The 14,579-nt window shown below is 45.2% G+C and overlaps 1 protein-coding gene across 2 annotated transcripts in view; it reads left to right on the forward strand.

Annotated features, from left to right (window-relative positions):
* Positions 1–14,579, forward strand: part of UNC13B (unc-13 homolog B) — a 307,612-nt gene that overhangs the window by 261,734 nt on the left and 31,299 nt on the right. For both annotated transcript variants that reach the window (XM_066602685.1, XM_066602686.1), the window contains exons 24-26: positions 743–877; positions 1,039–1,172; positions 3,341–3,426. In XM_066602685.1, coding sequence (XP_066458782.1) covers positions 743–877; positions 1,039–1,172; positions 3,341–3,426 — 355 coding nt within the window. The remainder of the gene's footprint in view (positions 1–742; positions 878–1,038; positions 1,173–3,340; positions 3,427–14,579) is intronic.

The raw sequence follows: 14,579 nt of genomic DNA on the forward strand, positions 1-14,579 counted from the left end.
GCAGGATGTGACAAGCAGAACAGTGAGGGAGCAGGAATCAGCTTGCATCTGTCTGACAACACTGGATATGTCACCCACAATTTAGCTCAGAGCCGGCGTGCCAGACTGGCACTGTGCTTCCCTCTCCTGCCTTTATGTGCTGGAATAACCGGCTCTGGTTCTGCAGTAATGAAGATAAGGGACTGGTGCTCTTCTAACAATTGGGATTTATAAGAATGTCGGGCTCCTCCACCGCTGCACTCCATCTTCTGGTGCCAGCTTCTTACACCCTGCCTTGTTAATGCAGTTTGGTGACCTCCTGTCCCCCTGCTGCTGGGGCTGGCATACAATTACTGCTGCTGCATTACAAAACAGTTACAATTAAATCACAAAAAAAGGTTTGGTACCGTGTTAGCCAGTAGAGCAAAGTGTGATTGTTCTCTGTGGGAGAAACCAAGTAATCTTGTAGATATGATACCTTTTAACGGCTATCAAAAATACATGATGTTACAGCAAGCTTTCAGATCTTCTATGGACCCTTCCCCAGGCTAAAGCCTAAGGAAGGGTCCATAGAAGATCTGAAAGCTCGCAATAACATCATGTATTTTTGATAGCCGTAATTTAAAGGCATCATATCTACAAGATTACTTGGTTTCTCTTACTGAGAACAATTGCAATTAAATGACAGTCATAGCTGGTTTTCCCTAATCGGAAATCTGTCACTTACCATTTGCCTGGTAGTAACCTTATATTGTTCGGACAGGTACAAGAGCTACAGAGCCCCCCACGTGCCAGCCAGGTGGTCAGAGACTGTGTAAAGGCATGCCTGAACTCCACCTATGAGTACATCTTCAACAACTGCCACGAGCTGTACAGCCGGGAGTACCAGACCGATCCGGTAAGTATGGGGACCTACTATATATATATTGTGTGTGTGTGTGTGTGTGTGTGTGTGTGTGTGTGTGTATATATGTATGTATGTGTGTGTGTGTATGTATGTGTATATATATATATGTGCATTATTATGTTGGGTATCTCTAAATGAATGTGCTTCCCCAGAACAAGAAGCAGGATTTACCTCCAGAGGAACAAGGTCCTTGTATTAAGAATCTGGACTTCTGGCCCAAGCTGATCACCCTGATCGTATCGATCATCGAGGAGGATAAGAACGCTTACACTCCTGTCCTTAACCAGTAAGCAGCTCCCCTTCCCCAGTCGTCTCGCTGCTGTCTGTCTGCTTACTGTTCTCTCTCTCTAATCCTTCTGTGCTTTGTAGAGATGTCATCTCCTGTCAGTCTGTCTCCCTGTCTGCTCTGTCTCTTGTTGTATAAGTGACGTCGGCCGAGGTGCCAGCTCTTACTTAAAAGCATCCTGACCTGGGGTGAGTGAGGGAAGAGCGCTGCTCGCATACATGCCTGCCACCTGACTGCCGTAGTTTTTTTTGCATGCACGTCACATAGGATATGGGGGACAGGTTACCCTACAGGAGGTCAGTACAGTGTATAAGGTGCAGCCCGGCAATATAGAAATCTATGACACCTGAGATGTCAGCCCTTCTAAAGTGGAACCACTGTGTCTGATTTACTTATATATGGTACTATTATATTAGAAGTTTCAGTGGTATCCAGTATGCTCCTGAAATACTCTGTGCTGCTCCAGACCTCCTTCTGGTCTCCAATCCCCTCTTCAATTGCCTTGTCACATGCAGGCCTGTTTTAACTAACATTGTCATGTAATTCAACAAGTCACTAACTTACTCCTTCTGCTATCAGGCGCACTCCTTTCCTGAAATGTTCTATGATCTACTATGTAACTCTGTCTGCAACCTCTCACAAGATCAGCTTACCTCTGCACCGAAATACTCAGTACTGCTGGCCACTCTGCTCCCATGTAGGCTCCATCTATATACACAATAGGCTCATTCCCCTCCGGAAATACTCTGTATAGCTTTGAGCAATGCAGTAACCTCCCAAATGAGTTCCTTTTCTCCTATCTCCGCTCCAGTCCTAACGCTACAGACGGATGTTGGATTTGATAATGTGTTCAGTCCTTTTTTAGCTCTGTAATTTAGTGCATGAGAGTAATGAAAATTATGTTAATGATCTGCTGCAGCGCTGATTATATTAAATGATGATCAACATCTTGCAATGTTCACTGATTAGAGGGATTTGAAGCACTTAGTGATATTTATATGGACTGCACCTTATTCATGGAGATAATTGCAGGTGCCCACTTTGCTGCCATTTCTCCAGTCTATCAGTAGGGGGTGCCCTACGGTATCACATAAAGAGATGGAGAGTAAATATGCTGTCATGAATACTGTTGAGCAAACTGAAACAGTAGAACCGTGTTTTGCTAAACGTAAATTCGAACGCCTGGTGGCTCATCTTGGCTCAACAACTGAAGTCTTCTTACTCTTCCTTTTCTTTCTCCTCCCTTCTGCCCCTTTCTGCTCCCTTCTGGCCATTGCCCCTGCTTTGGGCCTATAGGTGTTTTTTATGGCTCCTAACTAGAGATGAGCGAACGTACTAGTTTAGGGCGATTTCGCACTCGAGCACCGCTTTTTTCGAGTAACGGACTACTCGGGTGAAAAGATTCGGGGGGCACCGGGGGTGATCGGGGGGTTGCAGTGGGGGGGGGGGGGAAGAGAGAGAGCTCCACCCTGTTCCCCACTGCTACCCCCCGCTCCACCACGCCGCCCCCCGAATCTTTTCGCCCGAGTAGTCAGTTACTCGAAAAAAGCGGTGCTCGAGTGCGAAATCGCCCTAAACGAGTACGTTCGCTCATATCTACTCCTAACCATTGTTATACACCACTTCTAGGGGTTCTATTGGTGATATTCTGGTTCAAACTAATTTTGACCAAACTGAACTTTTTGTTCAAAGTTGTTGATCCAGCCAAGCAGAAAGTTTGACAAATTGCTCATCACTAGTCATGAATTCTCTTTAGCTTTATGTCTTGGCTTATTACAGAAGAACCAGTAGATTGGAGGACTTGTCGCACCCCTGTCTGAGTTTATGGTTTTAATGGGTACGGGTTGGGCAGTGCATGCTGTATGGTGCTTGTTGCATGCTTACCTGCCTTACCAGCTTTTCTTCTCTTACAGGGCTAGGTGAGTATTGGGTAAATGGTTGGCAAAGAATTATTCGGGTCATTACTTTGTAGCATTGTATTATGAGTTCTCAAGAATAACCTACGCCCCACCACCATCGTCATAATCATTACATGGTGGTCCCCAGCTCTGGTCATCGTGTAGGTAGCTGCCCTGAAGGTTGTGCCAGGTGTAAGCTGTGAAGCTTTGTGCATTCCTTCTGTATATCTGACTCTGAACTAATGCCTGTCTCTGCTTTCTTTAATAAAGATTTCCTCAAGAGCTGAGCGTGGGCAAAGTCAGCGCAGAGGTCATGTGGAACCTCTTCTCGCAGGACATGAAGTACGCCATGGAAGGTAATGGGAGACCTAGACATTGGCATCTTGCTTCTAGTATGTATGGCTTCCTGCTGTTCTAAACATTGAGTCTCACTCCAGCCATTCTCGGGTTGCAGTGGGGCCCATCAGCTGCGGAAAGTCCACACCAAATCCGCTACGTGTTAATACGCCTTTAAAGGGAATCTGTCATCAGTTAGATGGCCTCTTTGAAGGGATTGTGGAGGTGGGGCTGTCACTGGCAGAAAGCCTCGCAGTGTGAATGTGTAATACGGCCGGGGATAAATGCAGCATTTTTTTTTAAAGGGAAAGTTTCAAAGTGCCATGTTGTCCACAGAGACAGCAAGATGCCCCAATTATATGGACTCTGCCATGTAGTTTTACATGGGTTGGGTTTGGGGTTACCAGTTAGTATTCCTGTCCTCCTTCTGGTAGTGTAGAGTTGTTTAGCGGTGGCTGCCTATTAACTCCAGTGGTCTAAGGTCAAGGAGTATTAATGTACCAATGTAGCAATCATGGTCACAAAGCGACGGTTGTGTTAACTCAGTTTTGAACATTGTCATATACTGTAGTTTAGTTCAATGGAAGTGCAGGTCTATGATAATATGCTATATCATATTCTTTAGGGTGATGCAGGGTTCCTGGTGGCCTTCGATAGGAAAGTGCACCCATATTTAAGTTTTATTACCTCCACTAAGTGCACCCCTGACTACATTGCAGGAAAATAAGCCTCTGCCAATGGTTTTCCCAGCTGATTAGTAGCTGGTTGGCAGGGATTAGAAGAACCTGACCCACTGGGATTAGCTGAATGCTGGGGAGGCTTCATTCTAAGACGCCTTTGTCCGGTTGGGACAACCCGTTTTAAGCCCCATTTACTTGCTAAGATGATCGCTTAAAATTTGTTTAAAAGATAGCTTGAATGACAGTTTGAGCGATCATAAGCATAAACTACTAATGGGCACTAATGCCCATTAGTAGCTTATTAGCTGCATTTGCATGTAAATGAGCCTCCCTGCACTATGTGTAGATAACAGCCGGTTGTCGGTTATCTGCAAACAGCTCCATTGTTCTCCCAAGGGACAGTAGCTGAAAACAATGTTATTAGCGCTTCCATGGAGAATCTCAGCGTGCAGTCACTGCTATAAGCTGGCCGGCCGAACGATGGTTTTTATACAGAACTAAAAATTATCGTTCGGCTGAAAAGCTAACAATGGTAGCATTTACGTGCAACGATTATCGCTTCAAATGACATTGTTTGAACGAATTTTGAGCAATAATCATTGTTTGTAAAGGGGCCTTTAGACAAGCCAGTGGGTAGTACTTCATTGCCAAGTGACCATCTAAAGTCACCAGAGCACAGTGTAGCATATAATAGTATAGGATACAATGAGAGAATGCCGCGGCACTTCGCTAAAGAGGGCCAATGTATCATACATTTCAGTCCAGTGCCCTAAGAGTCCATCCAGGTGTTGTAAGGAAGTGTTGTCATAGGAACTCAAGCAACTCGAGTTGTATTTTGTTTTGCTCATAGCATAAGGCATTTTCTTCGCATAGGAATAAGATTTTGTATTTGTTTTCTTATGTAAGGGGGCTTCAATATTCATTTAAATACTTATCTTAGTACCATCACTATGGTACTCTGTTGTATCCTTTCCAACAATAGTCCTCTGCCTCTAAGTGTAAGATGAAGTGATACTAACTCTGATAAGGAATGAATAGAAGGGGATATAGCATTATAGCTTGTATGACAAGCATGGGGTTCTACAACAGTCTCGGGGTGCATGAGTAATCTTGGGGGTGTCACGCTTCATAACCCAGTGATGCTAATGTAGAAGATCCGGAAGATGGAACAATACCCCTGCTGCGCCACCTATTGGAAGGCAGCATTCCTGCAAGGCAATGTTAGACTCTTTAGACAAGCCTTATAACAATGACTGGGAATTGAAAACCAAGCCAGGATTCATACACAGACAGCTGTTTCAGGGATCTTGTGCATGTATTCTGGCTTGGCTAGTGAGAGGCCTGTGACGTGGGTCGAAAGGGCTATCATCTCTTATTAAGGAAAGTATCTTCTAGGTACTCTCTTTAAGGAGAAATGATACCCTTCCCGGCTAATGTAGCAGCTAATAGAGTTTGGGACATCAGTAATTGCATGCCTGAAATGACCCCCAGATTATTGAGATCTAAGGAAAATTAATTAGATGGTCTATACTTGCATTTGTAGGGGCAAACTGAAAACTAAGATGCACCAAGTTAAATTAGGGTGTCTATAGAGTGCTAAAAGCACCCCCCCCCCCCCCACCACCACCATCGCCATAGTCCAGTGTCCATCAGCAGCACACAGAGCCTCTCACCGCCATGTTTCCCTATCATTAGACATGTGGGAAGTGGATACATGGCATACAAGCACTACTTGGCACCGCTTGCTGGCCTGTGGGCAGAGGGATGGAGGCTGTTGTGGTGTAGGGGGCACAATATGGGCGTTGGCTCAGCTTTATGCCCTAATTTGAAGAATAATCAGATGTACCTGTAAGACAACAGTATATCAGGCTGTATAAGATCTCCTTTTTATCTCCAGTCTACATGGCTCTGGATTTACTGAGGCATTGACTAAATGAAATGAACCTTCTGCAAGGAGCGAATAATAAGCAGAACATAAAATGTTTTGTCGCGTTTCTGCTGCTTGTTTTTTTCAAAGTACAGACCCTGCGACCTCCGGCGTCCCAGCATGCTGCAGGGTCCAACTTGTCTGCCGCTGACGGATTGGCGTCTCCTTTTCTTTTTCATTGCATTCTCCACGACCTACATATGAGTCAGCTGCGGGTCACACAACGGGGCAGCGGATTGTACGGTAATTGTCTGATTAAATCTCCCTGCAGCACGACTCGGACGTCTGCTGCCCAGAAAAAGGCGCAGGAAATTTATGATCTTATGTGGCTGCAATGTCTGATAGTGAGCGGAGGTCTGCAAATCTGCATCAGGTGATCAAGGGGGATATGCAAAAATGGCAAATGACTCACAGATGTAGCAGAGCTAAATTTGTCACAGAAGTGGGATGAGTGACAGGAAGTGTAGAAGACCTGCTGCCACAAGGGCCACCTTATGTCACATAACTCTAGAAGCATTTACATTAATATCAGCCCACTCCTTCCAGAACGCTTCTGTGCAATTTATATTTTTTGAACAGCCGTTCGAGGGTGCATACGGCGGTACGAGATGGGAGCGGGTTGTATGTTTGGAAGCCCAAATCCTGGAAATAAATAAGCAACTTGCAACACAGATCCATTGACGAAATGGAAAGGAGTTTGTTGCTCACTGATCGTGCACTCTCTGGGGTAGATCTGGGGGTGGGTGATAGTTCGGGAGAGCAAGATGATTAGACAGCTAGCTGGGTGACAGGAGGGGCAGAGGGAAGAGAACCAGGGAGGCGAGTCCTGAAATGGCACACCCCAACAAGTTTGCAAAGTTGGGAGATGAGGGGAATGCCAGTACAGGGTTAGCACTGCTGCAGCACGACATGCCCTCTGACCGACAGGGGGATGTTTGCTCCAGTAAGAAGGGGAATAGGAGTGCAAGGCAGGCTAGACAGGTCTTGGCAGTGGGAGACTCCATTATTAGGGGGCAGACCAGGATTGCCAAACAGTGTGGTATCTTTCTGGCAATCGAGTTTGACACATTGCTGATCGGCTTGACAGATTACTGGGAGGGGCTGGTGAGTACACATTGGCACCAATGACAAAGTTTAGAGGTAAGTGGAAGGTCCTTTAAAAACTATTTCAGGGAACTAGGAAGTAAGATTAAGGCAAGGACCTCCAAAGTATCTTTTCTGAAGTACTACTTGTACCACGTGCCACACAAGAAAGGCAGCAGGAGATTAGGAAGGTAAACAAGTGGCTCCAGAGTTGGTATAGGAAAGAGGGGGTTCGGGTTCCTGGAGAACTGGGCTGATTTTGCTGATGACTACAGGCTCTACCGTGGGGACGGGCTGCATCTCAATGGGGAGGGTGCAGCTGTGCTGGGGGAGAAAATGGCTAGAAGGTTGGAGGAGTGTTTAGACTAGGGACTGGGAAATGCAACCAGAGAGATAGGGGGAAAACTGTGTAGACCGTGACATGGGACTAAGTAATAGAGATGGGAGCAGAGAGGTGGGCGGGGTTAGTACAGATAGAATTGGTAGAACAATTAGTAGGGATACACATAATATAAAAAAAAACTGTTAAACTGTATGGTGACTAATGCTAGAAGTCTGACCAATAAGGTTGATTAACTGGAAGTAATAAGGTCTAAAGAAAATTACGACATAGTGGGAGTAACTGCAACCTGGCTGGACATAAGCTGTAATCTTGTAAGTTTACCACCCAGTCAGAGTCATAGAATCCTAGAATGGTAGAGTTGGAAGGGATCTCCAGGATCATCGGGTCCAGCCCCCTGCTCAGAGAGTCTAATCAGAAGAGATTGAAAAATCCTAAAGGGAGAGGGGTTTTCACTTTATGTAAAGTCTTGTTTAAAGCCCACATTCTGGAAATATATATGGGAGGGAGATGAATATGTGGAGTCTCTAAGAAGGACAAAACAATAATAGGGGTTTTCTATAGGTCACCAAATATAACAGAAGTCACTGAAAATCTATTGCTAAGGCAAATAGCACCTCAAAATAATTACCTTTTTGTGACTGGTTCATCTATGTTATATAAGTTTCGGGGTGCAAATTTAGTGGACTTTTAAAAGGGTTGTCCAAAAATTTGAAAACAAAGGAGTCACAGATGTTCTAAAATAACAACCAAAAAAACTATTCACCTTTTCGGTCCCCTGGCAGTCCAGTACAGATACGCCAGTGGTATCCTGCCAGGATTTGTTTACACACTGCCAGGGATAATGTTCCATACCGGCACATGACTCTTGCTGCCAATCAGCGGCCACTTGCAGAGCAGTGATGCCAGTAGTACGGCATGTGACAGTGAGGCCACTAACAGCAGTTATATGTTGCTATGGCTTATCACCCTTGGCAGCTTGTAAGGACAGACCAGCAGGGGACCAATGGAGCATCTGCACTGGATCAATGGTGGACTGATATACTACCTGACAACCCCTTAAAATATAGCTTGGATGTGGTAGTCCTAGAACTCTTTAGCAGTAGATGGAGTTAAAAGCTGATGCAGATGCATTTCGGGTCTGTCTGAACACACTCCTAAGGTGTATTAACAACTTGAAGAGTTGTTCTATCTATTCGTGTCATTCTCTCTGTTGTACATCACTTCATGTTTGAAGTAATCCGCTTTACTTTCGCTCCATTCTCTTTTAATCGCACTGTATATGAGGATGTCGCACTATAGAGGGTCTACGGCTAATGTTGCACTTCTGTGTTTGCAAAGATTGGTCCCTGTAGAATGGAACGTTCTGCAATTTCTTAATCCACCCTGGGGCACATTTACTAAGAGGCGCACGCTTCTTAATAAACTGGTCACCTCTATAGCTGTCATGTGCTACCATGCTCTATAATTTATTCTAGCTTCTGCCTTAAATTATAGTACATTTGTCATTCCCTGGGTGCCCTGCCCCTCCTGTTAGCCCCCACCCAATTTTCTGAGTGGAGAAAAGTATGATTTGCACTACGATTTACGTTTTTATTTACACCATTAATGCCTTTATGATTTCCCCCTACCCCATGTAGGACCTCTACTTGTTATAAGTAATGTGAATCTTGTTTACATCCAGAGGCAGATGAGCTGTGTGTTTCACAGCTGAGCATTTGTTACAATGTATCAGTGCAGACAGTCCTCTGTTTGATAAACACAGCAGCAGTGTAAATCTCTCTCATGCCCTGATAGTTTAGTTTGCTACAATGTATCAGTACCGTACAAGTAAAATGTATCCTTTTAGAGTCCTGGCTTGTTAAGTATTAAAGGGGTTGTGCCAAGTTATAAAGTTATCCACTATCCTCAAGATGGGGAATAACTTTGATTGGTGGGGGTCTGACTGCTAGGACCCCTAATAATCCCAAGAACGGGGGTCCGGTTAGTCCCCAAGTAGATGAAGAGGTTGTGCAAGCATGCTACTGCTCCGTTCATTTCACCGACAGCACTTGAGATTACGGATATAACCCTCTCTAATCCACTGTCTGACGTCTAAAGACATTATGATTTAGGGCTGTACAGCTCTGATGTTGAAAGACGTCCGTCGGGGTTCTCTTGCTGTATATTGCCAGCCTCTCTGCTGTCGGAGCCTATCCAACGTGTCACCTCATGCAGTACTGGCTTTAGCCAGCAGATAGCGCTGTTGTATAACGGCAGAAAAAGAGTAAGCCCCCTAGGAAAATCAGGATACAAATAGGATTGGAAAGGGTTAAAGTACTTCAGCAATCTCCAGTGCTGTGATAAAAGATATATAGCTAAACTTGCATCTTTGCATCCCCCTCTGCTTATAGTATGGTCTTATGTCCCAGAAATCCTTGTGGTCCCCAAGGCACATGGGACTTGCTGTCATTTGCAGTGGTAACTAGTGATCATGTTGTGTGTAATAATATCATCTCTTCTTCCTCACCTTCAAGTCTTGGATAATATAAGTTCCCTCCACTGGCTGAGTGGTAAGTATGCCCGGCTGCGTCTGCCCTGAGGGTAGTTTTATATCAGTAGTGTTCTAGGCTGACTATAGACTCTATAGGAGGTATAGGGTGGCAGCCGCCCGTTCTGTGTAGTTACAGATCTACATAGCATCACCTTACCTGTTAGCCCCATGCCTTAGGGTGGCTTTACACGGGACAACTATCGTCTGACTAGTGGCTTGATAGAGCAAATGCAGGCGACCGTTTTATATAAAAATGGCCCCCAACCAGGTGACAAGAATTCATTCACTAGTCGCTTTGTTTCATCTCACCTAAAAATACTTGTTGGTTGATTATCAGCTGGTGTAAACAGGTAATCGTTGTCATTCAGCGACTAGCCAACAACTTTGCAAGGTGGTGTGTAGTTGTTCAATGTGCCCTCCCACTGAACGCTGATTGGCTGCCAATTTTTTTATTTTTTTTTTAACATTTTGCCCTCCCACTTAACGCTTATTGGTTCCCAAAAATGCATAAATGCATGCAAATGATCCTCGACTGAACAGTCCCTGCTGGTCTTCGAGAGAACTTGCGCTGCTATGGTCTCTGATGGTTTTGGTCTTTGAATATGCGCTCGATGCAACCCAACAGTCAGTCAATCCAGCAGGACATGACAGCAGCGGGCGTTCCCAATGACAGCTCGCACGTATTTGTGCGTCCAGTGACTTGGCAACCAATGAGCCTGTTGGGAAAGGGTTTAAACTTCAAACACACACCTGCCAATGAGCCTCACACCCCCTAACTAGTCAACGAACAATATTTCAGCCCATTAATGCTCCCAACAATTCGTTAAGTGATGGTGAAACTGAACAAGTGACCAAGAATCCTTGTGTAAAGGCACTCAGTCATTCATACGTTTTTATGACTACTCGGATGATAGCTGTCCCGTGTAAAGCCACCCTTATAGACAATTCTCACTCTTCTTTCTGCTCCTCACCTTCCCCGTTCTTTGACCTCCTTTGTATTCTAAACTGCGTTTAGGAAGCCAAAAAAGTGCAATAGTCCCGATGAACCATGCAGGTTTTGGGATCTCTGTAGCGACTGGTTGCTATGAATAGCAGCACAATACTGCAGATGACACCAACTTAGTATTCTGTATCCTCAGAAGAGTTTTCCCCTTTTACATATGTGAGAACCACCACCAACAATCGCAAGTACTGGGTTCCCTTGCCTCTTCTCCTCCCCACTGTAGGCTTGCTAAACCCACCCGCAGTGATGTAGAGATTGAATGGAGCAATAATCATGAATGCTGCTCCATTCATTTCAGTTGGGCTGGCGGAAATAGTCAAGGACAACACTCACCTCTCCTGTGTATAGCTGATAAAAGCTGATTTTAGTACAACCCCTATAAATCCTACAGGTGAAATTATCTGTTCTGCAGTCCTCACGGATGGCTGTTTGCAGCAGTTGGGTCATAGTAGAGGCTAAGCACAATAGGAGTAAAATTGGTCTATAGGCCTATAATTTCATGATCCTCCTATAACAGGGGTACACAACATGCTGCTCACTGCACCATTCTGTCCATGGACATGCTTGTCTGTGCCTCATGGCTGCTCACACGTACTGTCCATGCCAGAAAGAAGAGTGGTGCATAGCATGGGACTAGGGACAGGTAAGTACTATTGGTGGACTATGTGAGCCCCATCTGGAACTTTAGAAAGGAGTAGAGGAGGTGGCAACACATGTATGTGGCCATCTTCATTATGCGAATAGTGAAATATGTGGCAAGTCATAAGCTACAATGGAAAAAGCAACATGCATGGTCAACTGCTTGGATGCAAATGAGGAGAAGGAGACCACAATTCTTCCCGTAGTTGAGTCTGCTGAACCGGCACCTGTCAGAAATTTATGACATAATTAAATGTAAATGTTTTTGCGGCCCTTGGGATTGGTTCAGTCGGACAATTTTGCCTTCAGACCAGAAAAGTTGTGCATCCCTGATCTACAATTTCAGTTGCAGGCCTCCATCAGAGGTGGTTCCCCTTATATATGTGATCTGTATAAGAAACCAGGAGCCACATATTGTCTTTTTTTTTTTTCTACACCCCCCCTTAAATGTCAAAGGTTTTATAGTTAGCTTCATTACTGGCAATGTCCCTCCCGTCCCCCATTCTCCTGCTGTGACCTCTATACCATTCTCCACTCCTGTACCCTCCTCTCAGTGACTTATGTCTGTCTCTCCTCTATCACAAGCCCCGGCCGTCTTTCGAATACGAATGATTCAATTTTATGGTGGTAAGAACGTAGATTGTGTAGCTATGAAGAGATCTGCCCTTCCTCCCAGTAGATCCAGTTGAGAGACTGTAGCGGCTTACAGCCATATACTCAGTGCTGTGTGCATTAGATCCGCTGCGGTCGTCAGATCTTGGAGCAGTCTTCTCTTCCCATCGTTTTCCAAGACAGGGATATAAGCTTTCAAGGTACAGCTTGTATGGCAGCTCCGCAGCCATTGTGAAACCATAACTCTGACAACCTGCAGTAGTCAGGACCAGAAGTGTAATACATGACTTTGCTCCCATTCGTCTCAATGGGAGTGAAGCCGTCAATTACACTTCCGGCCCTGACCACTGATGTGGGTGGCTGGCCCTGCTGCACTGACAGCGGACCGGAGGATCAGCTGATCATCGAGAATTCCAGGTGGCAGATCCCATCAATCTGCTATTGATGATCTATCCTGAGGGTAATGGTATAAATTGAGAAAACCCCTTTACACAGGTCGACTATCGCCTAAAAAAAACACTCAAATGAGTAATTTTGACCAACAGTTGTGTCTTGTAAATGCAGGACCTGACAAGGTACTGAGCGAGAAATCCCTCATTAGTCTCTTTGTTTAAACTTCCTGAAAATAAGTGACCATTGAGAAACTTCTCACTCAGTATAAACAGGCAGTTGTTTATTTTTAAGCGACTGCCTGTTCACAGTGGATGGAAGAAAACTCCGGCACGCTCCACCTCCATTCACTGAATGACTATCGCTCCTGTGTGAAAATACAGGGGTAGTAGTCGTCCCATCTAAAAGTACTCTAAGTTTCAATAGGAGAGCTGTCAGTGTGCTGGACTGACGGCTTAAGGTACCTTTACACTGGAGGACTTGACAGCCATCCCAGGGACTATCACTTGTGGAGTGACAGTTCAGAGAATGGAGGCGGAGTGCGCCTGAGATCTCTTCTGCCCGCTGGCCTCCATTCCCTGCACACAGGCAGTGAATGAAACGGAATTGAAACACAGAGACTAGAAAGTTGCATTATTGGATTATTTACATAAACCTGGAATGGGATAACAGTACATCCCACTCCCCCCATCCCCTTTCCATCCAGAGGAATGGTATAGACATAGACCAGGCGTTGCCCAGCTACAGTAGATCAACATGGTCTTGTAGCCAAGGTTTAGGAACCAGACGGTCATCCCCACCTCTTGGCATGATGTGCACAGCACTGAGTATCTGAACTCGGTAGTCCGACGCCATATTATAGGAGCTGTTCATTCCTATCTGTAGTGCATCCTACAACTGGCCCCATAGTCCCCTCCCCCGCACAAGTTGTACCTATGAGCAAGATCAATCTATATTGTATATTATTGTAGTTTTCATATTATTAAATGCTTTTAGCTCTAATCCTTCTCTGTTTTATATTCTGTGCCAAGTATTTGTAGCAGGGGAGGTGCTGGGATCATCATGGGGTCTGTGCAACTTGCTGGCGCTGCTACATCATAGATTGTCAGCTTAATCTGTATGGGATTTTAGCCTTTGTTAACATAAGTAAGATTTGTTTTCTCTTCCATTCATTGACAGCTAGCAGAAATCTAAAAAAAATATATCATTTGAAACCCAAACTATAGTAGAATGTTGCAGATCGGGAAAACCCCTTCTAGTTATGAAATAAGTTGTACAGTGAGACTGGCTGATAGGGGGCAAGTATAGCGAATCCCAGGAATCACGACTCCGGTGTGACTCATAAAGGGTCCAGAGCGTGGTGGCGGTGTATCATGTGACCTCTGCACCGCTCTTCCCCAGCTTCGGTAGAAGTGAACATTCCGGTCTGGCAGCGCAGCTCTAATGAGAAGAGATCAGCACAGTCTAATCAGAAGGATGGGGCTGTAATTGGACGCACGGCCTCGTTCTACGATTTGTTACAAACTTTGTGAATTCAGGTTAATGAGGTGATGTGAGAACCCCTTCCACCTCTGTCGCACATCACGTAATATAAGATCATTAGGTTACTGGGAATATGCAACAAAATTAACTTCATCTGGGATCCGGCAGTCCAGAAACTGACATAGTGCTGCAGCAGAAGACTGGGGAGAGAAGAAAGTGATATTGGCACATTTGAGTTGTCCTCCTGGAGGATGGACACGGCACGTATCTACACACATACAGTGACAAAATTCCCGACACCCGTCCCTGTGTCTCTGCGCTCCTGCACAGGAGCTAGCAGAGCTGGCTCGCACACGGAGCACCCAGCAGGGGGGTGGGGCAGTGCAGGAGATTTCTCTCCTCTCGCACCCCCACCCCTCTCCATTCACATAACACAGGCGCTGTTTGCTATGGAACAGCAGCTGTTTAAACTGCATGATGAGCG

Source organism: Eleutherodactylus coqui, chromosome 5, assembly GCF_035609145.1.
Source record: "Eleutherodactylus coqui strain aEleCoq1 chromosome 5, aEleCoq1.hap1, whole genome shotgun sequence".
NCBI lineage: Eukaryota > Metazoa > Chordata > Amphibia > Anura > Eleutherodactylidae > Eleutherodactylus > Eleutherodactylus coqui.